This window comes from Strix uralensis, chromosome 26 (assembly GCF_047716275.1).
Source record: "Strix uralensis isolate ZFMK-TIS-50842 chromosome 26, bStrUra1, whole genome shotgun sequence".
NCBI classification, from domain to species: Eukaryota; Metazoa; Chordata; class Aves; order Strigiformes; family Strigidae; genus Strix; species Strix uralensis.
In genome coordinates this window covers 7,748,234-7,771,800 of record NC_133997.1, presented here as the reverse complement: position 1 = coordinate 7,771,800, position 23,567 = coordinate 7,748,234, and the positions used below count along the sequence as shown (strand labels likewise).

General features: G+C 53.6%; 3 protein-coding genes across 28 annotated transcripts in view; 2 read left to right on the top strand and 1 right to left on the bottom strand.

Annotated features, from left to right (window-relative positions):
- Positions 1-580: 580 nt before the first annotated feature.
- On the bottom strand, positions 581-12,042 carry FAM118B (family with sequence similarity 118 member B). 4 transcript variants are annotated; one of them, XM_074894985.1, is made up of 9 exons: positions 11,976-12,042; positions 11,555-11,600; positions 7,399-7,476; positions 5,050-5,302; positions 3,838-4,065; positions 2,429-2,557; positions 1,754-2,039; positions 1,125-1,184; positions 581-1,042 (listed from the first exon to the last, which is right to left on the bottom strand). In XM_074894985.1, exons 3-9 carry the CDS (start codon positions 7,467-7,469, stop codon positions 1,029-1,031), a joined length of 1,041 nt encoding a protein of 346 aa, XP_074751086.1. In that variant the 5' UTR covers positions 7,470-7,476; positions 11,555-11,600; positions 11,976-12,042; the 3' UTR covers positions 581-1,028. The 4 variants fall into 4 exon arrangements, with proteins under 4 accessions (XP_074751086.1, XP_074751084.1, XP_074751085.1 ...); XM_074894983.1 differs by having other exon boundaries at positions 10,053-11,600; positions 11,976-12,027; XM_074894984.1 differs by having other exon boundaries at positions 1,754-1,958; positions 10,053-11,600; positions 11,976-12,027.
- On the top strand, positions 11,345-17,172 carry TIRAP (TIR domain containing adaptor protein). 19 transcript variants are annotated; one of them, XM_074895002.1, is made up of 8 exons: positions 12,239-12,340; positions 12,719-12,821; positions 13,440-13,560; positions 14,547-14,629; positions 15,049-15,135; positions 15,383-15,437; positions 15,723-16,328; positions 16,653-17,172. In XM_074895002.1, the coding sequence occupies exons 4-8, from the start codon at positions 14,591-14,593 to the stop codon at positions 16,694-16,696; spliced, it is 831 nt and encodes a 276-aa protein (XP_074751103.1). In that variant the 5' UTR covers positions 12,239-12,340; positions 12,719-12,821; positions 13,440-13,560; positions 14,547-14,590; the 3' UTR covers positions 16,697-17,172. The 19 variants fall into 19 exon arrangements, with proteins under 19 accessions (XP_074751108.1, XP_074751109.1, XP_074751110.1 ...); XM_074894996.1 differs by having other exon boundaries at positions 12,239-12,438; XM_074895007.1 differs by lacking the exon at positions 12,239-12,340 and adding an exon at positions 11,345-11,432 and having other exon boundaries at positions 12,719-13,560.
- DCPS (decapping enzyme, scavenger) overlaps positions 16,842-23,567 on the top strand; it is a 21,550-nt gene continuing 14,824 nt past the window's right edge. For 3 of the 5 annotated variants that reach the window (XR_012632291.1, XM_074894990.1, XM_074894987.1), the window contains exons 1-2: positions 17,255-17,644; positions 19,032-19,200. Coding sequence is in view for 4 of the 5 variants with exons in the window: in XM_074894990.1 (XP_074751091.1) it covers positions 17,483-17,644; positions 19,032-19,200 (331 nt within the window). In the remaining variant the exon portion in view is untranslated. Of the gene's footprint in view, positions 16,966-17,254; positions 17,645-17,705; positions 18,707-19,031; positions 19,201-23,567 lie in introns of those variants that run through there. The other 2 variants (XM_074894991.1, XM_074894992.1) reach the window with 2 other exon arrangements.

Sequence of the window (23,567 nt, the reverse complement as noted above, 5' to 3'; positions counted from 1 at the left end):
AAACCAAAAATGGCGATGGCCTGCGCTGGGCTGGAGAGGAGATGCTAAATTGCCTTAAAGGTCCCCATTTCTGTTGTCACTGGGACTCTGGAGGAGGGTACCCGGACCCCACGTTTTGGGGCAGGAGTCGGAGAGCTGCAGCAGCCTGGTAGTGCTAATCGTGGCCGGAGAAGGAAGGCAGTGTGCCCCTACCTCTCTCCTGCCTGCTGGCCTCAGCGTTATTTGCTAGCAAAAAGGAAAAAAAAAATACTGGAAGATAATGGTGGCTGCTTGCTGCTTTCCTGCACCCTTTCTTCCCCCCTTCGAGTGCCTCTTGATCCCGGTCTGAAGTGCTACACTGAATAATACAAAACTCTCTTACGATGTCTTGTAGCTCTGTATCGCAGATGTGCTATAGTGCAATAAATTGAATGCTGTCTGCTAAGAGACATAATTTATATAAAATAAACTTCATAATTTGTTCTCCGTGTATAAATAACTTGCCTCCAGCCAGGACCTATTTCCTCCTGGAGCTGGGGAGACAAACTCCTGCCTGTGTGAGGTGTTTGAGAGGGCGTGTAAGTCACACACCAGCCAAAAGTTGAGTGAACAGGCCTTTAATACGAGCTTTGACATACAAAATACTGTACAGTATAAAGACAGGACTAGAAAACTAGAGCTTCAAGTAAAAAAAAAAAAAGCTCAAGTTTCATGTTTTTAATTGAAAGTACAGAATACAAAAGCACTAGGTATGAAATTAGAGGAGGCTGCAGCTCCCTCGGGGAGCCCACGCTCCCCAGGCGCACACAACCTTGATAAAAAGACAATTACTACGTTAAACCAGGCATCAGGCTCTGCCCCGGCCTCTGTTTGCTGCCTAAAGCGGCTCGGCTCGGCACGTGTGGGCAGCAGCTCGACAGCAGTGGGCTTCCCTCCTCCCTTGGGCTGGCCTTAAACCGCGCAGGCCTCCCTGAGAGCTGCCGGCTCGGGCTTAGGCCCGTCCTAGGGAGTCCTGCGCCGCGGCACAGGTGCTGGGCCCAGGCTGATGCTCAAGTGCTGCATCCTGCAGGAAAGTAAAACTCCTGAGAGGCTGCTGAGAGGGGCCAGAAAGGGGCGAAGCCTCACTCAGCTCAGGAGAGTCTTACCTTTTATCTCGGGGCGGGCAGCAGCGGAGCCGTTGAGGTGTTGTCCCTCCTTAGGCACACCTAGGAGAGAGCAGAGAGCAGCGGCCGGGTGGAAAGGTGGCCCCGAGGGGAGCCCCTGCGAGCCCTCGGTGCTGCCGTCAGGGCGCTGCCTCCGGCCCACGTGCGGCGGTTTTGCACGCGACAGGCCTTCCTGGCTGGGTTTGACATGTGCAAGCAAGTCTGTGGCTAGCAAACTCACTTCTTTGCCCCATTTTTTGTGATTTACAAGCGAGATCTCTCGGTTGTTAAAGCGTTTGCTCAAGCTGAGCAGCACAACGGTCAGTGAGACTGAAACGCCGTTTCGCTAGAAAGGGAATAACTGCAGCTGCATGTTAAAGATAACGTTTGGATGTGTGGGAAGCAGCAGAGCTGTTTGAACTATAAGAACATACCCCAAATTCAGCTACGCTGGTGATTTTTTTTGGAGAAAAAAAAAGCTTAAGGAATAATAAAGCATAAAGAGGGGCTATTAATGCTGCCTACGCTCCAAAGCGCACGGTGACAGTCAAGAACCACGTTGCGTGCGACAGGATCCCTGAGATGGTGGACGCACACAGCCGGCCACCCCGCACAGCCCGTGAGCCCCGTACCTGCTCGGCCCCGCGTGGCGATCTCGCTCGTCAGCCTCTCAAGGTACTCGGGCAAGTCTGTGTATTCGTCTCCGTAGGAAATCACTTTAATCCCTTTGTCCAGCATGTTCTCACGGAGCTTCTTGAACTCGTCCACGTCTCCCCTCCGTACAAGCATGAAGTGCTCCAGGTCTGACTTGTGCTTCACAGCCTCTAAAAACAGGGCCTGAAACGTGGTGTCATCAACAGTCCAACCACAGCCCAAGAACAGGAATGACTTATTTTCATACAGCTTCTGAATCTCTCGCTTTAAAAAAGGGAAAGACGTTCTTAGTCAAGGCAAGCTTTATCTTCACAAGGCACAAGAGACAGCATCTGCCTGATGAGGCTCTGCAGGAGTGCCAACGTTCAGTCATCCTCAACACAAGCGTGGTGAGGTGTTTTTGCAGCTTAGCGGGCTGGAGAATCCATCCCTCCTCTTCTATTTCACAAAAATTAAGGACTGTCCCACCACCCTGTGTGAAGCTCAGTCTCTAAACTCAACCGAGCCTATGGCTCACGTCTTTTAAACTCAGTCTTTAAACTCAGCTGAGCCTACGGTTAATGTACGGGCTTGCCAGGGAAGTGGGAGATGCATAGACACAACGTGGGGGACCCCGCCGTACGCCCCGCGGAGAGAAGGCAGGGCTGCCTCACCATGACCTCCGTGTTGCGCAGCACGTTCTGGTACCCGGCCGGGTGGAGCACTATGCCGCTGGGGTTGGTGTAAACGCCGTGGATGTGCAGGACACTAAGCTTCCTCTTCTCTTGCGCCCACTCCAGCACCTGCGCAAAACAAACCCCTCCAGAAATGTTAGCGAGCGCATCACCTGCGCTTCCTTCCACGGGGCTGTTAAAAAATACCATTTTGGGGAAGCAGTTCAAAGAGGCGGCTTCTTCCTCGTCTCCTCGAGAGGTCACGAGTCCATTGGCCTCTACATCACAGCCCACGGTGCTTGTTTGGGCCAATGCTTCAGCTGAACGGCGAATGCGATGGGAAGAGACTGAATCAATACAACGGACTTGGCAGAAAAAGGAGAAAAACTCTATAAATATTGTCAGTGTGTTTCTCAAGCCCACAAAGTTTTATTTCTTGGCCCCTCTAGGCTCTGGGAAGCTCTGAGGGAGCTCAACAGCTGACCTTCATTTCAGAAAGCCACTTCTGAGGCTCTCTGTTTACTCCTGCAGACCTTAGCTCGTTTAAGCTTGCAATAATTAGACTGCTTATTTGTAACACTGTAAGTACTTCCAGCCATGTAGATTAAGAGGTCATGCAGGAAACGTGAAGCACAGAAATGAGTCAGAACGAAAAGAGACCAAGTACTGCACGGCACCTACACGCGGCGTGTGTTTAACAAGCAAACAGAAGGACAAGATGCTCCCCAGCAGTAAAACCCACGATGGGAAGATGAGGTGGGCAGGTGGTGAAGAGCTCAGGGTTTCACAGTCCGATTTTCTGCCTGACTGAAGAAGTGGGGCAAAAGGAGGGAAGCTTGCATGCAGCGAGCGGCTACAGAGACAAGAGCAGGGCAGAAGAAGCCGGAACACAGAGAGTGACCCAGCAGGAGCCATCCAGCTATTTCAGAAAAAGGACACGGAAGCCTCGAAGGCTACGGCCCCGAAAACGCTCTGTCACAAAAAGCACTCCGCAGCACGCTCTAAAAACAGAAAGGTCAGCTTTGTGTCTCGCATGGAGCTTCCCATGTTGGTTAGAAACGTCAACCCAAGCCTTATGTGGAAGCGAGGCTTGCGGTACTTCAGTGAGGCCAAGCCAGAATTTGAAGCCAGAAGGACAGAGATCAAAGAAATACCAGGCTTAAGGGCTCCTCCTGAGCAACGGACGTCAGCCAGCAAGCACAGCGTTTCAGAAACGAGCACTCGTCTTCATTCCTCTGCTCACTGCCCCAAATGGTCAGAGCCTGTGCTTGGAGGTTGTCTAACACCGTTTAGATTACCATGAACAGTACAATCCCCTTACGCAGGCGTGAGGGCACATCCCGCAGCCGCCACTGTCCTGCGTTGTCCCAGCTCAGCCCTGAGAAAAACAAAAAATCATCATCGTTTACCTTCTTTTCATCAGTCAGGTCGAGAGACTCCAGATGCTTCCCCTGGTGTGCTGCGTACAGTTCCAGCAGGTTATCAAAGTTTGTGGTTAACACAAGTGCCCCGTTTTCCATTAAGTGAAGCACAGACTGAAGCAGCTGCTTCCCAGAATCTTCCATTTTAGATTCCAGGTCATCAAACACCTCGTATAAACAGTCTTTGAAAAATGTTGAGCGAACGTTGCTTGTGCGCTGAGAAGGGGAGACAGATTAAGATCAGAGCCGGGCTTCTTTTAATGCTTCGTGTCAAACGACTCGATGAGAAACTACCCACAGGCTTCTCCAAGACCTCTGCAAAGCTCTTAGGGCCTTGCAAGACAAACACAGAGCTTACTGTCCTCCCCACCCCAGCATACCCCGAGTGAAATGCCCAAAAGCTGGTGTTTACGGCAGAATTATGCCTCAGGAACCCAGCACAGTAACTGCACTCGGGGTTCCTCCTGGAAAGAGGAATCGTTGGGAGATGGGGGCATCCTGGAGAACCAATTTAGCTACTTCCAAACGCCAAACCCTACGCTCAGGGTGGGGTCCCGAATATTTCCATGCAGTGCTACAAGCAGAATCACAGAGTCATTCAGGTTGGAAAAGACCCTCGGGATCATCGAGTCCAACCTTCAGCCCGACTCTACAAAGTTCTCCCCTACACCACATCCCCCCACAGCTCATCCAAACGGCCCTTAAACACACCCAGGGATGGGGACTCCACCCCCTCCCTGGGCAGCCTATTCCACTCTCTGACCACTCTTTCTGGGAAACATTTTTCCCTCCTGTCCAGTCTGACCCTCCCCTGTTGCAGTTTAAAGCCGTTCCCTCTCGTTCTGTCACTAATCCCCTGGGAGAAGAGACCAGCACCAACCTCTCCACAACGTCCTTTCAGGGAGCTGTAGAGAGTGATGAGGTCTCCCCTCACCTTCTCCTCCTCACACTGAACAGTCCCAGCTCCTTCAATCTCTCCTCACAGGATTTATTCTCCAGGCCCTTCCCCAGCTCGTTGCCCTCCTCTGCCCTCGCTCCAGCCCCTCGAGATCTCTCTCGGATTGAGGTGCCCAAAACTGGACACAACCCTCCAGGTGTGGCCTCACCAGTGCAGAGCACAGGGGGACTGTCACCTCCCTGCTTCTGCTGGTCACACTATTTCTGATACAAGCCAGGATGCTGTTGGCTTAGCAGACTCACCGGAGACAGCTTCTGGATAAGGTCGTGGGCAAGGTGAACCAAGTTCTTGTCTTCATGAAGACACTTCTGAAACCGTTTGCTCTCTTCATCTTCCAGGAGATCAAAGTCAATAGCAGCATCCAGGAGGGCCTGGATTAACCCCTTCCACGACTTCAGCGCTGGGACCTGGGGAGCAACTGCTGCGCTGATTCCTGTCCCGATCACCAGAACAAGTTCCTGAGGCTTCTTGGTTTTGAGGCTTGGCAACAGCTTCCTGCAAGAGCAGAAAGTAGCACAGCTGGTACCGTCGTAGATGGAAGGATGTCTCGGGCCGTGGAACATGCAGACGGAGGACAAGGGAGGTACCCTCTGCCTAAATTTTGAGTCAACGTGTCCATTAGGGTCCTCTGATAAACAGAGGACGAGCGGAGCAGCTCAGCACCCCTTAAAGACAGCGCGCAGCTCCACGGAGCAACATCACAAATGACCAAAATTACAACATACGTAATTACAACGCATTCCGCAATCGAGTCTGTTACCGAGACGGTTACTGGGGAAGTCAATGCCGCCCAGGAATACTTCTGAAGCAAAACTAATTAAAGTTTGGAATAAGGGAGGTCTTGTTAATAATAGTTAACTGGAAGCTAGCAGAAAGGCTGGAGACAGTGGAGATGGTGCGGTGAGCTATACGGAATGTGTTATCACTGGCTGTAGAGACATACACACTCTATACATCCCGAGACAAAGCACGCGTCAGACCCCCGCGCAGGGACTAAACACAACCGTGACTGCTCCTGGTTTAACTAAGGTGCCAACCAGGGGCCTGAAGGCAGCAGCCCCTTGTAGCCCAGCACAAAAGGAGGGAAGCGGAGGCTTCCTCCCAGCTCTGCCCTGGAGGGGACCTTCCCACCTGCCGGCCCCTCTTTGCGGAGAAGCCCCCTCAGCGGGACGTTGTACCAGAAATTGTACCGCCTGCAACGTGAGCGGGATGCTCGAGGCCAACCTTTTGGAAGCCCAGATGATACAAAAGAGTCTCAGGGAAGAGCTGCGTGGCTATATTCTCCGTCCTCCTCCTCCCCTCTTACTTATCTCCTAGCTTTCTACCCGCACAGTTCTTTTAAATTTGATGTTTATTATTTATTAAGTAGATGGGTTTCTCCTCATCATGCCTCGCCTGGTGTCAAGCTGCTTTTCTGAAGCAGGAGACCAGCTGCGGCTTCCCAGAGGATGGAAGCAGTCACCCGGGGAGGCAGCTCATTCGGAAGGAATGTTTTTTATCTGCAAACACGTGATATTTTGCGAGAAGGGGAAAGGAAACCGATACCACACAGATGGAGCTTCGCCTTCCCTCTATTACTGCCTACGAAAACAGACGAGTTAACCCTTTTCTTGAGGAGGTCTTTACCGTTAGTGGGGATAAACAGGTTTTAATTTTGGGACCGCAAACCTCACCCACAAAGAATAAATTAGTATTCATGCTAATGAGCTAATATAAAAACACAACCAGCAACCTAGGGACTGAAATCCAAAATAATAACAAATACGTAAGTCTTAACATCCTGTGCGACATCTCTGAAAGAGGCATTCTGTTCCCACGCTGATAAATGCGCTTTTTTCTACCCTGATATCCTCGAGCAAGGAGAAAATAACCTCCCAGCCTCTTTTCTGCTCATCCCACAGTCACTGGGTCAACCTTGAGACCACAGTTCCCTCACAGAAACTATTCTCCAGCCCTCCATAACTCTTAAATAAATCAGATTAGTGGAAGACAGCTCCCTAGATGAATTAGCTGCTCGTTTGCAGACGGCGATGCCTTAATTTCTGAGCCCGTGCTGTCGCAGCAGCCACAGTCCCAACCCTGGATGGACACAAGGGTGGGTATGCCCCAAGGTAGCATCATGCTCACGTCCCTGCTTGGAGAACTGCAAGACAACCTACTTATTAGTATGGGGAGCCTCCAGAGTGGAATTATTTTGCCTTTACAGGCAGCAAAATCACACGGATTTGAGTAATTGCCTGTCCTCCTGGGAACGGCTGTCCAACGCAAGCGAAGGAGCACGCCAACCGCATCTGATGGACCCTACGTGTGGACAGGACCTGAGCTAAAACTGTGGAGACAGCACAGTAAAAACCAGCTTTCCGTGCAACCTGGCTTAGGGGTTAAAAAAAAACAGCAGCAAAGTACAGTCTTAAGGCCTTTGTTCCATGCACGGCAGGAAAACACGGCTAGAGACCCCGCGCTTTTCTTGGATCAGCAACCGAAACGACTGCAGGGGCTTGGCGCCGAGTGTCGTGCTCTTTAAAGAACAATGCAAGGTTACAGAAAAAGCTCTTATTAGAAGACATTCACTGGAGTATAATTAAATTTACCTGGGCTTTTTTGCAGGTGGTATTCCATCTTCCAACAATGTTTCTTTACCCAGGCTCACGGTAGAAGCCATCCAGTTTCTATAGTAGACAAATCACCACAAGCAAAGTCACTACATGTACGCAATACGACGTGGAACAGACCACAGGCTTTTGTCGAGGCAGCTTTTCACAGGCAGATAAATACTGGGGTTTGTTATCTTTATGAGATCACCTTCGGGCTGAGAATTGCACTTTTTTGTTTCTGTACTTTGCCCCGCGGCTCTCATCCACCTCCTTAACTTCCTTTACAACAAAGCTTAATAAAATCGTAGGGCTGTTTTGTAAAACCGGGTTGCAGTCGCCACTGGCAGACCGCTGCTTGCCAGTCCCTTCGTTTCCCCTCGGCCGTTCATCTTTGCCCGAGAGCCCATTATCTGGGAGCTCCCCGCTTCCAAGGCGATGCCCGTTAGCAAACCCGCTGCTTGGGAAACAGCGGGAGGGAAGAAAGACAAAAAGATTTTTGTTCTACAAAAAGCCACCGAGAGCATTTAATTCTCTGGTGATGACAGAAGGGTTATCCAGCCCGCCATACGTCTACAGGCAGGGGGATATGACCTTAAAGCCCGTGGAAATGAAGTTTTATGTCTGCAAACCCTTTCAACAGCCTGTGATATAGAATACAAAAGGTCTGCCAGCACACTGTCCTCTCCCCCTCTCTGCTTCTCCAAAATCAGACTATTAAAAGGGAAAGAAAGCAGACAGAACTGCTCACCCTTATCCATTTTTTTCTTGCCAATTGTAATGAAGAGTCCAGCAAAAATTCTGGCAGGCTTTTGCCAAAAGGAAACACTGGCCCAAAAATCACAGTTTTTTCACAGGTTTCACAGCCTCAGTGAGCTCTGAGCGTTTGTTTTACGAATGAGATGCCTGCGACTGCTTCACTGCAGCAAAGCAGCAGCACTGACAGGGGATCCACAGGACGACTCTTTGCAGGTGTGAAACCTCGGCTGTGCTACAAACGTTGTCAGGGGTCATTTATTGTCCCAATAATCTAGATAACCATCATCCTTCCCCATGCTGGGGGATGAAAACAGGGCACACCGACTCTCACAGATGCTCAGATACAGTAGGTTTGCCAGTCTTTCGTTTCTGACCTCTCCTGAAAACTTTAGAACTATCATTAAAACAACAACATATCATTATAACACTAATATAATAATATTGTAACACCTCAGAGAGCTGGTCTTCACAACCTGCCTCCTGAAACACCGCTTAGCATATGCTCCCCGCTACCTCAAATAACCAGATTTATTTTACTGTAGAGCCCCGACTTCAGACAAAAGTTTCAAACGCGTTTAGGAAGCGAGGAACCAGGCTCCAGCCGACTGCTTGCACCTCCCGGTTCTACACCCTCGGTGCAAGGCTGAGCCTCCTCCACTGCACACCCGCTGGAACGTTGTACCCCGCGTTTGTCCAACCCTCCGTCCAGCATTTCGATGCTGTTCTGACAACAAACCTCCGCAGCTTCATGCCCCCCCCCCCCCCCCCCGAACGCCTGCAACTGTCAGGCCACAGGGTGAACTGTTCTGGGGAGTTAAACCAGAAGAAAAAACACCCACTCCGAAGCGGTGACTCTCGGGGAGGCAGGAGGACCTGCCGGACACATGATCAGTCAGGCGGTAACATCAGACTCGCCTTGAGGGAATACAGCCAAGAACAGTCAGGATGGAAAACATCAAGGGGAAAAAAAAATCCCCCTTTTTTTTCCTTTCCAGTAGGGTAAGATCTCTCATTTCAGATTAGCTGATTCTTCTGGAAGAGCAGGCTGCTTCCACAAAGCCAGCCAAATCTTAATTAACGGTGCAAAGACACTCCAGGCGAGCTAGGGACTAAAGCACGCAGCCTTCGTTAACTGGAATATCCAAGAGGGAAGTTTGTGTAAAGCAACACACTGAGCTCCCACTGCTGCCAGGTCTGCCCTCAACTCCTCCGAGGCAGCACACCTAACAGCCAAAGGTAAAACTTTCCCCACTTTCTCCACCAGCTTCATTTACAGATCTAATTTAAGTTTATATTAGCTTTAGGTTGCAAATTACTTGCTACGTCTCAAATATCAAGCCTGTTTATAAAACTCCGACTTAGGCCTTCCCCTGTTTAGCTTGTTCACTTGCCTGAGCACTGCTCCTGTATTCCTCATCCTACACTTTCGTGTTACTTTAAACAGCAGAAATGGAGACATCAATTCGATTTTTAGGTGACTTTAAACCGTTTCAAAAGTCATTCTGAACTTAGGAAAAAGCACCTTTTATAATTATCATTACCAAAAGATGGTTGTCTAGTATCACAAACTTCAATCTTCATTTCTATTTAATGCAGGTAGCCAAAAAGGAACAAACTCAATGTCTGGGCTTTGCCTGTCTCCAAAAAAATTCTTATTTCTCTTAAGAACAAGTCTCAGAGATTCAGTCAAGAAACATAAACCTCCAGATTTTAGGCCTGGGGAGAAGCTCTGCTCTCCAGGGGGACAGATCACGCCGGCACAGTCAAGGTCACCAAAATTAAATAGCATTACCTCAAAGCGTGGCACCAGCGCCGCAGGGAAAAAACCACCAAGGGGACCCTGGCCATGCCGCCGCCGCAGGTGCCATGAAGGAGAGGGAACAACGGGCACTTACAAGATAAGAAGCGTCTCTCCCGTCTTCCTCCTCGAGCTGTCGGGAACTTTCCAGCTATTTAGACTACAAGGAGTCAGAGAGAGCGTAAACATCAAACTCCGCAGGTTTCTGGCTCGGCCGCCCTGTTCTCCTGTCACAGTGTGGTCTCTCATCACCTTTATTATTGGCACTACGCTCCCTGCATAGGTTTGCAGTGTTCTCCTTTCCCCTCCACACTGAAGAAATCACTTAATTTATCCTAAAGCCTTTGAGGTAGAGATTTCAGCAAGGGACTATTGCCTTTAAACGATGCCCAAGTTGCCAACGCTGAATAAACCTAATCACGCAATTCCGTATGTAATACAGACACATCCAGCTGCAAAAACACCCAAAATACAAAGATGTATCCCAGTTAAAACCAAACACCTAAACAAAGCATATGTCAAAGCAACGCTGACGCTCACACACTGAGTATATTTACAAAAACCTTGCCGTAACGCTGCGAAACACGACTACGCCGCTCAGTCAACATCAGACCCCGACCTGCAGAACCACCGCGGGAAATTAATGAGACATTTTCTCCACCAACTCATCCCCAAAGGAGATGGGGAAGTCACTGCGGACGCTCTCTGGCTGTCTCCCAGCTCAGCAGCTAATGCACAAGTAAAGCTACACCTGCACGCTAGACCTGAACGCAAAATTTAAGCAAAGTAAAAACCACATGTGTCCAGCTCAGTGCTGAAAGAGGGGCTCCTCTGGCACAGCCCCCTCAAATTATATAAAGCAAGCACAAATTCATTGCTCATCAATTATTTTTAGCTTCTTTGAGTGCTGGGAAGAACTACCACCAGTGAGGGCGTAATTCAGATCTCCTTTTTAAAATTAAGTGGCTTTAAGATGTTGGGATAAGACAAAACGTCACGTTATAGTTTAAAACCTGCCACGTTTCAGATAGAAGAATCTGAAAGGATATTAATGAGTCATCCCTGGCCGATTCCCAAGCTGTGTCCCTCCACGTGGGAGTCAAAATTGGAGCAGGCCCGCACAGCTTGTCAAAACCATCCTAGAAAGGGACAGGCCTCAGCAATAACAGGGACTGGCAGTGCCAGGAAAACACACCCTGCTTCTGTTTGCGCCGCCGTTACGAACACAAGATTCAGCCTGCTCAGATGCGAGTTAAAATATAGCAGAGGTTTTTATTTAACACTGTGGTTCTCCACGTGCTTCAGGCTCCCACCCGCTTCATGAGAAATGAGAGGGAGTGACACAGCAAAGCCTGGAAGAGGTCTGTATCCCAACAAACTCACACAGGAGCCGGGCCAATGCATTCAGACGTAGGCTTGCTTCGGCCTGCTTGATTTAAGCCCCAGAAGACGAGGCTGCGGGAGAGCCCTCAAGCAGGTATTTCTGCATGCAAGGTTGGCTTTCTGAGAGCATTTCTGGAAAGCAAACCGGGCCGGACATGCTGCTGGGGGAGGGGCGGTTTCACACCTTCAGGGATGCCCGGCGCCTGGAGGCCTTACCTTTCCTCTCCGCTGCGCCCCCTCCTCGCCCCCTCTCACACTAAACCTGAGGGAAAAGCAAGAACACAGTATTTCAGCGGGCAGGGAGGAGGCCGAGGCTCCTTCTCGGGGGGGGGGACGTCCAAGAAAATGGCTTTTAGACAGAGCGTCGGCGCGGCAGGTGTCACAGACCGGCGCCGCTGAGGTGAGCCTGGGCCCCAGCACCTCCCGCCGCCATAAGGCGGTCACTCCCCGGAGCAGCCCCGCAGCCCCCTCCGGGCTGTGGGGGGGGACGAATGGACCTGCCGCTTCCCACCGCCACGGCGGCCCTCGGGGCTCCCCTCATGGCGGCCGCCTCCCCGCAGCGCGCGCGCGACCCCGGCCCGCCGTCGCCACGGGAACGACCCCCCGTCCTTCCCGCGCTCCCGCGCCCCGCACGCACCTGGCGCCGCGCGCCCGGCCCCATGAGGAGACGCCCGGCCGCCGCTCCCCGCGCAGGCGCCTCGCGCCCCGCCCCGCCCCCTTGGCGGGGCGACCGGCAGGGATTGGCCCGCCCCCTTCCGCTCCCCCCTCCCATTGGCTGGTTAGCGGAAGAGGCGGGACGATCGCAGTCTTGCCGGGCGCTCGCGCGATAATTCACCGCTGTTCTCGCGATACTTTGAGGAGTATAAAAGGTGGCGGGCGCATGCTCTTGCCAGTCGTGGCTTGTGTGCGGTTGGGGAGGTCTGCGCGGCTTGGGCCTGTCGGGTTGCGGTGTGAGAGTCTGGGGCGTTGGTGCCATCTGTTCGCGGGCGCTGTTGTAGGCCTGTGGGTGTTACCGGGCTCTGTATCAGGGGATTTTTCTTCCGCGAGCTGCCTCTCCGTTGGGGTTCGTGTCTGTGTGGCAGCGTCTCCAGCCCTGTGAGGTAGTAAGAGCAGTGCTGGGCCCTGGCTGGCTGCCGTAGTGCTTTCCGTGTAAAGGCGTTTGCGTATATTTAGAGCTTTTCAGGAAGAGTAGCTGTTCTCTGGCTTTTGGGGTAGCTGCGTATTGTTTTGTATTAGCACCATAAATGAAGTGTGTTGGTGATGGGTGTATTCAGAAGCAGAAGTAGCCTTATTTTCTCACCTGAGCACCTTTCTGGGGCTGGCTTTGACCCTGCCTTGTGCTCGGCCTCTCCTCCAACAATTTCCTAATACTTTCTGCAGACAATCGAGTAAGCGACAGGCTTCCCTGCGATGACCGGCCCGGTGACACCGTAGCCAAAATGTGTTTGTGCTGCCGGAGGATTTCAACGTGGTGCTGCTGCTGGTGGGTCAAGGCATGTTGTGAATCAAGCTGTGCTTTATTAATTACTCTGCTCCCTTTAATAATGATTATATTATAGCTAAGGTGCAGGCTGATCTAGTGGGGTGTTGCCCCTCAGGGACTCGGGTTTGTGGGGCTGTTTTCACCCTCTTGGGGCATGGTCCAGCAGCTCTGGGGTTTCCAGGTGGGGCTGACTCACATAAGTGGGTGACTCACCCTCCTTTGGGGCACATCTTTGGGTGGGGAGTTGATTTTTTTTTTTTGGGGTGGTGACAGCAGCAAAGTCACTGGTTTTCAGGGTGGGAGAGGGGAAGGGATTAATGTGAGGCAATTGAGCGAAAGGGGTCAAAGCACAGGAGAAGTGGTGCCTGACTCACAGCTGGCAGCTGCCTGGGGGTCCTTGTGGGGCTCAGTGCTGCTCGGCCTTGGGTTTCTTGCTTTGTGATTTGGCCACAGAGGGGCTGCCCGGTGGCTACTGCTCAGTGCCTGGAGGAGAGGAAGGCAGCTGGGGTGGCGGCTGGGTGCGGAAGGAGCTCAGGCCAGGAGTGCTGGTGAAGGCAGGATCAACCCCTCTGGCTGGGCTGGCCTCTGTCTTCTCCAGCCCCCCACCCCTTCTGCCAGGTCTTTCTGGCTCCCCCTCTGTCCCCCACCCCAAAAATGCTGCCTCACCCCTGGAAGACCGTGTCCAGCCCCTGCCAGAAGGTGTGGATCGACAGGATCGAATTTGTGGATCAAATTTGAGGTAGGGGCTGAGGATGGTGGTGCTGGGGCTCAGTGAAGTGGGCTCCATCTTGGGCTTCTTGAAGCTGCAGACAAGACCTGGATGAGGGGGACACATATTTTGGGATGTGGGGAGGCAAAGCAGCCCTGAAATTAGGGTGATGAGTGCCAAACACTCACCGTCCTCTCCATGACCACGCTGAGCCCAGCTCCTCCAAGGTGGGGGCCCCGCAGCCTGGGGTGCCATGCATGGTGGGGGTGTGATGGCCATCACTCTGCTCCAGGGTGAACAGTGAGGGAGACGCTGACCCAGCTTCGTGCTCTACCCCCCAAGTCCACCCCGTCCTTACTCTGGAGGTGCTCCCGTGTGAGCACCAGGGCTAGCTTCTCCAGGGGTCTGAGGGATGCCAGGAGGCTCCGCAGGCGCTTGTAGGTCGGGGGGCTTTGCCACTGTTCAGGGTGAGGACTCTGGGGTGGGAGAGGGAGGGACATGCTTGGCACCGGAGCTGGATCCCCCGTACCCCGAGGGATGGCGCCAGGCACCGCCCTCTTGGTGTTGTAGGGGGTGTGGGACCCCCCACCCGAGGGAGGGAAACAGGTCTGGGCTTGCTGGTGAGGGCTGGGCATGGTGACGCCCGGCTGGCGACGGTGTCTGGCCAGTGGCGGATGTGGGAGGGAGGCCCCCGGGAGGGCTGGCTTCCCAGGCCCGCAGGTTCGCGGCTGACTTCCCCTGCCTGCGCTTCCGCATGCCCACGCGGAGGCCGGACCTGCTGGCAACCGGGGGGGGCCTCAGGGGGATCAGGCAGCGGAGGGACAGGGCAGCTTCTCTGCTCTGTCCCTGCAGAAGCTGGTGGGTGCCCCTGTCCTTCCCTGCACCCTAGGGCTGCTCCGTTGGGAACTGCTCACAGATGGGAAAGCTGTAAGGATGAATCAGCCTTGTCATTCTCTGTGGATCCCATTAGGCTCCAGAGTGAACATGGTGTATCCTACCTTTCCTTTACCACCTAGGTGATTCTGGAAGATCTTCCTCCGTGCCGAACCCAGGGGGGCTGATGCTTTCCCTGCTCTGGTGCCTGACTCCTGCATCCCAGGTAGGTGTCTCCCAAATTTCCCCCCACCCTTCACCGTCCCTGCTTGTTGTTCAAGCCACGCTCAAGCTTTTTCCTATTGCTAAGCAGTGGCTCGCTTGGGCACTGTGGTTTCCGTGGGTGCGCCGGGGTTTTGCCGACGTTTGCCGCGGTCCTGTGCCATTTTCAGAGTAGGGCAAAGGCTTCAGCGTGGCTTTATTTCGGAAGGGGTGATGCAAGCAGTGGAAAACAGCAGTCACATGCGCTCCTGGGGCTTGTTTCCCCTGTTGCCGCTCCTGGGTACCCTCAGGGAGGGTCCAGGCACCCCAAACTGTGCCGGGAGCCCAATGCCAGGGTGGGCATCACCCAATCCATCTTTAATTTGCACAGCAGCCGGTCGATCTCCGGTGATCCCTTCTGATCCCCGCTTCTCCTGTCTGCAGGATCCTTTCCCCGCCGCTGGGAATGAGGGTCTCTCCCGCCCGTCGGCTCTCGGCCTCGCTCGCTGCAGGTGTTGGCGGACAGAAAAGGTAGGCAGGAGGGCTGCTTGAGCTGCAGCTTCCAGCCCTGCTTGAGGTCAAAACTCTCCTTTCTGGCAAACTTTGGCAAGGCAGATGTGGAAAACACTGCTGGGGGTGATTTTTGGGGCTGCAGGTGAGCACCCCAGAGCTGTGTGTCCCTGGAATAAACCCCACTGAGCTCCTGGGGCTGGACCTACTGAAGGGCTGGTTCCTGCTTGCCTAATTTCTTTTTTTATCCCTTTTTTTATGCTGACAGGAGAGCTTTCACACTGGTGATCAGAGGCTGAGCAGCGCGCTGCCCACTATGGCCGGTGAGTGCAGGTTTGGTCAGTGCCGGGCAGGATAAAGCCTCTGGCTCTGTCCCCTCCTTCACTGGCATCCCCTCCCCACTGAAACACACCCACAAACTGCTAGCCATGATGCGGTAGCCAAGGTTTTAGGGTCTGGAGTGGTTTTTGGGGGGGCAGGGTGATGTCCTGCCCAGCTCATCTCCATCTCTGTCCTGCTGTGAGCTGGTGATGCTGCACAAGCCCCTTGGGAAGCCCGGGGTGGGGTGCTGAGCCCCCCAAACCTCACCGTGGTCTCTGACTCCCTAGGCTGGTTTAGGCGGCTCCTACACAAGCCCAAGCGCAGCTCGGCGGAGAGCAGCCTCAACGCTGGCCGCTCTGCTTCATCCTCGCCTTCATCTTCCTCATCCTCTGCCATGAGCTCCGACTCCTCTTCCGAGACGAGCCTGGCCAGGTCCGTTCGCCTGTCACCGGTCTCATTGTCGGTCATTAATGCCTCGGGCAGCGCCCGGTGGGCCAAGAGCTACGACGTCTGCATCTGCCACAGCGAGGCCGACCTGGAGCTGGTGGAGGAGCTGGTGTCCTACCTGGAGGGTCAACCTGAAAGCTTCCGTTGCTTCCTCCAACTGCGGGACGCGACGCCGGGAAGCGCGGTGGTGACGGAACTGTGCGACGCTGTGCAGAACAGCCACTGCTGGGTCATGCTCATCACCCCCGGCTTCCTCCGGGATCCTTGGTGCAAGTACCAGATGCATCAAGCATTGGCTGAAGCTCCCATGACCAACGGACGCACCATCCCGGTGTTGAAGGATGTGGATCGGAAGGATTATCCCAAGGAGCTGCGAAACCTCTACTACATCTACATGGCGCTGAAGGAGAACAGCTTCCGGCAGATCAGAGACACCATCATGCGCTGTGAGTGTGCTGTGGGTACCACGGGAAGGGGCTGGACTCTAGATTTATTTAAATAAAGAAGTGTTTCTTTGCGGAAGGGGTTGTTGGGCGTTGGAATGGGCTGCCCAGGGCAGGGGGGGGAGTCCCCATCCCTGGAGGGGTTGAAGAGTCGGGTTGACCCAGTGCTGAGGGATCTGGTGGAGTTGGGAATGGTCAGGGTGAGGTTCATGGTTGGACTGGAGGAGCTTCAAGGGCTTTTCCAACCGAGATGATTCTGGGATTCTGTGAAATAATTGTTTTTTAGATGAATTGGTTGCTAATGGGTCTCCTCTGCTGCCTCTGCAGACCTCCAGGAGCTGTGCCGGAGCTCCACGAGTTGGACTGAGTAGTGCCAGGAGCAGGATGAGGTGTCTCTGCGGGCGTTCTGGTGCTGCCACCACCGGATCTGGATGCGGCCATATCCCCATGGACCTTGGGGGCAAAGCTGAGCTGCTCGAGCCAGGCCTGGGAGCTGGAGGTGGCTGGGGGGAAAGTCCTCACACCCATGGGGGTCCCGGCGATGTTACCACCAATGGTGGCCAAAATCCCCTCAGTGGGGTTGGGGGTGTCCTCCAGCGGGTCCCCACGGCTCATCACAAACACTAAACCCTGGTGTCAGGTGGGTCTGGGGGGTCTTCGAAGCTTCTTACGGTGGGGTGTGTGTGTCCCCCTCCCTGGGGCCTCAGACCCCTCTGGACCCCCAGGAAGCTGACATGGTGCCTTGCCCTGTGGTGTTGGACTTCAGGCAGGAGGAGGAGGGGCAGGTGCCGGCTGAGTCTTTGCACGAGTTTGTTGGGACTATGAAAATGCAGAAGTTTTACATTTCGGTTTTGGTTTCTCTTTTAATTCCCTGGCTTGTGGGTTTCTGTGTCGTCAGGAAGGAGCCCCGGGGATAGGTGACCCCCCCAGATGGTGCGGGGGTTGATCCTTGATCTGGGTGTGGGCTCTGCTGGGCTTGGGGGGACCCCTTTTAGCCGCGGAGGGGGTCGGTTTCGCACCCGTCCTCGTGCTCCCGGGGGAGGGGGGGGACCCCGCGGCCCCGCCAAGCCGCCAGGGGGCGCGCTGGCAGCGCGGCGCCCACCTCGCGCCTCTCTTGGCGGAGCCGCGCAGGCGCAGTGCGGGGGCGGGGGGCCGCGATGGCGGAGGCCCCGCGGTCGAAGAGGAAGAGGGAGGAGGAGGACGGGGCCGCTGCTCACGACGGGGCGGCCGCCACCGACCCCTTTCCGCTGGCAGAGCTGCGCCTGCGGCGTGTGCTGCGGGAGTCGGCGCGGGACAAGGCCGTGTTCCTGCACGGGGAGGTACGGGGTGGGGGGGGGGGGGCCCCCCCAGGCTCGCTCAGGCCCGGCGCCATTTTCCCCGCTGAGGGCTAACCCCGCCCCGCGGCGGCCCGCGCCAGGCAGGCCACGCCCCCACAAGCGAACCCCGCCCTTCCCGTGGAGTTCACGCCCCCACAAGCAAGCCCCGCCCTCCCCCCGCGGAGGCCACGCCCCCCGGCGCAACATGTCGGGTTCGGCATGGCCGGGGGCTGCCCTGCTCCCAGCCCGGGCTCGTCCCCCCGCAGGGCTGCGGCCCGGCCCTTCTTGATTCCACAAACTGTGGCCCCAGACTCGCTTTTCCAGCCCGGTGCTGCCCGAATCCGGTCAAGCGAGGAGCAGGAGGTGGCTGCTCTCGGCGGCAGCACGCTGGAAACCTTATTTCCAGCCTCAGGTTATTTCTTCTTAGTATAGCTGTTGCTTTTGGCCCGGAGAGCAGGTTTTTCACGTTTGACGGGTAAAGTGGTGTTGAATTGCAAGGAGGATGCGAACTGTGGGGCTGTAAATAGGATAGGCGTGTCAATCAGGTCCCATAAAAAGGTAATTTGTAATAACTCTCTAAGTTTGATGGCTGCAGAGGCTGGCCGTGGTGTGGGAGCAGTGCAGCCGCCTCGTTTCCTCTCTCTCGGAGGTGGATATCCAAGCAGGCCGATGAGGACGGGGAAGTTTCAAGCTGCTGCTTCGGTCTCAGGGCGATGGGTTGATGGTCAGTGGGTAACTGAACTGGGCGCAGACCTGCTGCTCTGCCAGGTTGGGAGCCCCAGGTCAACCCCTTTGCTCTCCCCAAGCAGAGTTGACTGAGGCCTTGCCTCAGTGGGAGTGTTCTTCGTGCCTCCCAAAACCCACATGCTCAAGCCACGTCCAGATCTGGGTTGTGGTTCCTCGGAGCAGGGCAGAAGCTCTCCCTGCCCCGAAACAGCCTAGGTTTGCTCCTTGACCACGATGCAAACTCCTGCACCTGCCTCTACCTTCTTCCTGACCCTCTGACTGTCCGGTCGATGGCCCCATGTCAACTTGAGGGTATCTGAGATGGAATCAGTGACGTGGGTCAGTGGGAATGCAACTGTGGGCGCTGGGAGTGTCTGGGGAGGTGCAGATGGGCTGAGACATTATCCACATCCTGTGCTCCCCCCCCAAAAAACCACCTGTGTTCCTCATGGGGAGCAGATTCCTGCTGTGCTTTAGGGCAAATGTGTCTTTATTTTTGGATGGGTGCTGCCCAGCGTGGGGCTGGACTAAGGAAGGGGTTTGCACACAAGAATTGAGGGGCTGCAAGGTGGTCACTGGGTGGAGGTGTTCAGGTCCTGGCCTCAAACTCTCCACCCAGCACTGGATCCGTGTTTGCCAACAGCTTTATCTGTTCTTATTCCAGGTGACTGGCCCGTCGGGAGACGGGACAGATGCTGTAGTCATCCTGGAAAAGACTCCTTTCCAGGAGGAGAAGGTATCGGAGCTGCTGAAGAAGCACACGAAGCTGGAGCTGCAGATGCGCAACGACATTTACAGCACGTACCACCTCTATCCTCCCCCAGAGCTGAATGGTGAGTGCTCTTGGTCTCGTTTGGGGGGGTCCTGGGAGGGTGGCTCGCTCTGTGGCTTGGCTGTGGACCAGTGGTTGTGGCTCAGATGCTGGTTGGCCTGATCCTGCTGGCTCAGGAGGGGAGGACGCAGCGAGACCTGCAAGTGCCGCTGCCAGATGCGACCACGCCAGCCCAGTCGTGGTTTGGCTGACAGCAGTAGACCTGGCTGAGGTGGGGAGATCGGTGGATCATTGCTGCTCTGAAGGCAACATCTTACTCCTGAGGCTTTGGATGCTGCCTTGTTTCACCCCCTTTTCCCTGTGCTGTCGGACTCCTAGCTCAGCTGATGAGTCACTGGCCATTAAATGGCCATCGCTTGATTACTTGCAATCATCTGCATTGATTTAAAGGTGAAGGACTTGTGGGTCTGAAAGCTTTCCTTCTGTTTTTTTCAGTGATGTCAGTCAATCTGTTAAGATATTGTCTCTCCCTGTAAGGTTTACCTTGGAAACAATCTCTGCAGAGCACATGTCATCTTCTCATTCCAGGGTATCATCTCATGTGCTTTATTTTTGTTGCCCAATGTCCCCGGGTAAGGACAGACAGCTAGTGTGTTTGCAGGAGGGATTTAAATGCAGGTAATCCCAAGTGCCTGGGGCTGACGGGCACCTGGCCTCTGCCTTTCAAGCCTCTCCCTGCTGATTTCACCCATTGTGTGTTACAAAACCCAACTAAAAACAGAGTATGACGAGTCTGAGAGTTTCGGTGGCAGGCTGTCATCCTGCAAGGTGGACTCTTGTCACAGTGAAGGGTGCCCTGCAACAGCAGTGCTCCGCAGTCGTCTCTGGGAAGGGGGCTGCTCTTTGGGCAGGCCGGGAGCTTCGATTTAATGCTGATACGTGTTTAAATTCTGGAAGTGCAGTGATTAATTACATGTCAACGCTTCCATAAGCACAGTGATAGCCAAACCGTTTTTAACAGTCAAGATTAATCAGCATGATGGCCTTAAGTAAGTTGTTGTTGCAGTCCTGACTTATATTTTCAGGATGTTTGATGGGCCTCCCTGAAAATGCCCCTATTTTAGCACTGTTTAGCTTTGGGAGCTTGCAAGTTGTGCAGAGCTCCTCTTGTCCTGTCGAGGACTCAGTCAGAGGTTTTCAGCGTTACAACGCCCTGTTTCAGTGGCAGGAAATCACCACACCACCGCGTTTTTTGCGGATGCCCTCCGTGGGAAGATGACAAAGCTGTGCTGCTTCAGCTGGAAAGACTCCTCCTGTGTTCGAGGCTGGCAGCCACTTGCAGCGATTCCCACGAGGTGGCATTCCAAGATTAAAATCCCCTGGGCCTCTCTCCAGCTGCAGCCCTGCCACTGGGGCTGGCATTTGACTTGCTTGTGGCACTTTGCTGCGGCGCTGTATAACTCCAGCCTTAACACCGATAGCAAAATTTTTTTATTTAATTTAAGATTTGCTAGGTGTGAAACTCCTCACTGGGGTAAAAAGGCTGTTAAGGGGTTGCTGGTCTCTGTCAGTGATGTGCTGGATCCTGCTTTTTCTGAGAGGCTGGAACAAAACCAGGTCAATCTGGGTCTTCTCACATCCTGTTTCTGGGCCTTCGTTAAACTAAATCCTCGCTCGGGTTGTTTCTGCTTGGCCTATTCTGTGCTGTGACTCTGCCCTGTGTAGCCACGCTGTTTGTTTCACGTAAGGCTGGACCAAACCTGCTGCGCTCTCAGATGAGTGTTTGTGCCATTCCTCTTGCAGGTTTGAATGGGGAAAAAGCCTCTGGCTTCCTTCTGCTGAGGTGTATAATTTTAATTGCCTTTTAGAGGCAATTTTAAAAGTAGGCTTTTGCAGAAACGTTACCCAGTGGTGCATCTTTGCTTCCCACCTGTCTCCTTAGCACTGCTGTGCTTGCTCTCAATGTCGGGCAGCCCCAAGGAGAAGATCAGGAGAGGACTGTGGACCCTGGCGCTGCTCTCCAGACTCCCCAGCTCTGCGTTTCTTTCTTCGAAGCAATTCAGTGCTGAATAGCTTTTTTTTTTTGTGGGCATGTTGCGTGACCCGCTGGCGGGCAGCTGGGCTGGCACCGGAGGAAATGGTCGTGTGTGTCAGAAGGGGAAGGAAATTGCCCTTTTGAGCTGGGTCATGGCCCAAGGAGAGAGTCGATGCGAAGAATGCAGCTTATAAACCTAAAAAAGAAAGAAGGTATTTCCTGTAAGGCTGCAGACAATGTCAGGGCTTGTGAGAAATCCCGGGATGTCAAGTGATTGAGACTTGGTGAACCTTTGCAGCAGGGTCTATTTTGGCCTCTCGGTTGCAGGGTTGGAGAGATACAGATACAGGGTTTTATCTCCTAGCACTTGCAAGTTTACACCTGGTTAACATGATGCAGTAAAAATATTTTGCAGAAAAGGTCAAACTTCTGCATTAAGCAATTCCTCTGTAAAGTCCTGGGTTGCGGTGTCACACAGAAGAAGAATTCACCCTGGGGATTTCACAGCATCCTGGGCAGCTGAGCCCCCCCAGTGCTCAGCTTCATGCTTTCTAAAGGTAGGATAAACCTCCAGACTGAGGAAATCATGACCACAGGTGACTGGGCACGTTGACGGCGTGAGGAGCTGCCTCCGGGTCCCTCCGCTCTTTCGAGGTGCGTTTCTCAATGCTGCCTTTGTGGTCCCAAGTCCCCGCGGGGCTCTTCATTCAGCTGGAGTTTCTTGATAGCTGAAAGTGGGTATTTTCTTCACCCTCTCTCCGCCTCCTCGTTTAAGCGAGTCGGATGCTGTTCGCTCCATGGAGTCAAGCTAACGCAGGCCCCGGACGATGAAAGCTTGTTTTGTCTTGGTGGTAAAATAGCCCCGCAAGGCTTGGCCAGTTGCTTTGTCTGTGTGGTGAAGGCAGAGAAAGGGAGGCCAAAAGAAGCACATTACCTGAGCAAATGACTCCCCTCAGTCCTGGGAAGAGGAATTTCACTCTGCTGCTACTTAAAGATGAGATTTTTAGGGTTGGGGAGCACACTGGCATGAGGATGTATGAAGATGGTGCCGGTCAGAAAGAGGACATCATCCGTGTCTTGCTCAGCTCAGTTTTACTGGTCACTAGGAGAGACGTGTCAAGGCTAAAATGAGAAAAAACATTTTGTAAAACAGCTTAATAATAGTCAAGAGTTCATCAGAAGGGCAAACCAAACCCATCCAACTAAGGAAAAGGAAATTTGTGAGCGAGTTTGCGAGGAGGAGCGGTGTCAGAGAGCACATAACCACTCTGCTACCGGCAAAGGCAGGCGTGTGGAACTTATTTTAAGGCCAGTTGCTGGATGTTGCATAGATTTAAGAGGCAGCGTATGTCCAGAGGTGTGAGATACTGGTGGAGGAAACCCCAGCTCTGGGACTCTCCCTTGCAAGGGCTGTTTTCGTAGCAGGGGAAAGATTTTTTTTTTTTCTTTCCTGCTGCCAAAGGCTTGATTGCAAAAGCCAGATGGTTCAATCAACACGTTCCCCGATAACAACATCCAGCTCCTGGTGGTGCTCACACCCATTTAGCAAGGAGAGCTTGCTGTTCCCAGCAAAAAGCGGCTTCCTCGTGCCTGGCTGCTGAGGGATGTTGTGTTTCACAGCACCAAAGCAGTGCCGGCGTAATTTAAGGGCTCTTATCAGTCCTTTAAAAAGTATTTACTCACTGGGCACAGCTCATTCCTGTGCTGCAGGCTGAAGCTTTTTAAAAATGTCTAAAAACGAGCACACAGGGAGACGCTCCGGCTCCATCTCTCCGACACGGGATGGAGAAATTGTGGGAGAAATGGGAGAGCGTGGAAGGAAAGTATTCAGTCATGCAGGAAGCGATACGTTTCCCTCCCTTCCCAAGCCCAAAAAGCGTCTGGTTTCAGGCGGCGAGGAGCTGGAGGAACTCGCACAAGCTGCACTGGGAGGGCTGGTTGGTCTCCCGGCGTTTCCACGCTCCGCCTGCCTGTGGGGCCTGCCCAGCGAAGAAAACTTTGCATTTACACTTAAATAAAAAGCTGGAGCCTGAAGCAGTGGGAGCGCGTGGGGTGGTTTGGGGGAAGGTGGGAGATAGCGCTGTGCTTTGCTCTTGGTTTTTTTGGGGGCTGGTAACCTGCAAATTTCCTCTTCGCTGTGGCTGCTGCAGCTAGAGCCCACCTTGGATGAGAACCAGGGCCCAGACAGCCTTGGCAGGAGTCCCCCGCAGCACGCTTGGCTTGCCCTGGCATGTGCTGGCCTTGGAGACCGTGAGCTCTTGCAAAGCTTTATCCTTTTTATTCAATAACGAGAGCCCCAGATGTCTGAGGCCGGTTGTGCTTGGTTGGGGGTGGGTGAAAATTAGGAGTTCCCCTGTGACTGCTGTGTGGTTGTGATTGTAAAACTAAATAAA

Coding starts and splice junctions, on each gene's coding strand:
- FAM118B (XM_074894983.1), bottom strand. CDS start 10,204: ATGAGAGACCACACTGTGACAGGAGAACAGGGCGGCCGAGCCAGAAAC. Junction 4,066..5,049: donor TTATCCAGAAGCTGTCTCCG/GTGAGTCTGCTA, acceptor TCCCCTTCTCAG/CGCACAAGCAACGTTCGCTC. Junction 2,558..3,837: donor ACCTGACTGATGAAAAGAAG/GTAAACGATGAT, acceptor TGTTTTGCGCAG/GTGCTGGAGTGGGCGCAAGA.
- TIRAP (XM_074895007.1), top strand. CDS start 14,591: ATGCTTTCCCTGCTCTGGTGCCTGACTCCTGCATCCCAG. Junction 14,630..15,048: donor GCCTGACTCCTGCATCCCAG/GTAGGTGTCTCC, acceptor TCCTGTCTGCAG/GATCCTTTCCCCGCCGCTGG. Junction 15,136..15,382: donor GGTGTTGGCGGACAGAAAAG/GTAGGCAGGAGG, acceptor TTATGCTGACAG/GAGAGCTTTCACACTGGTGA.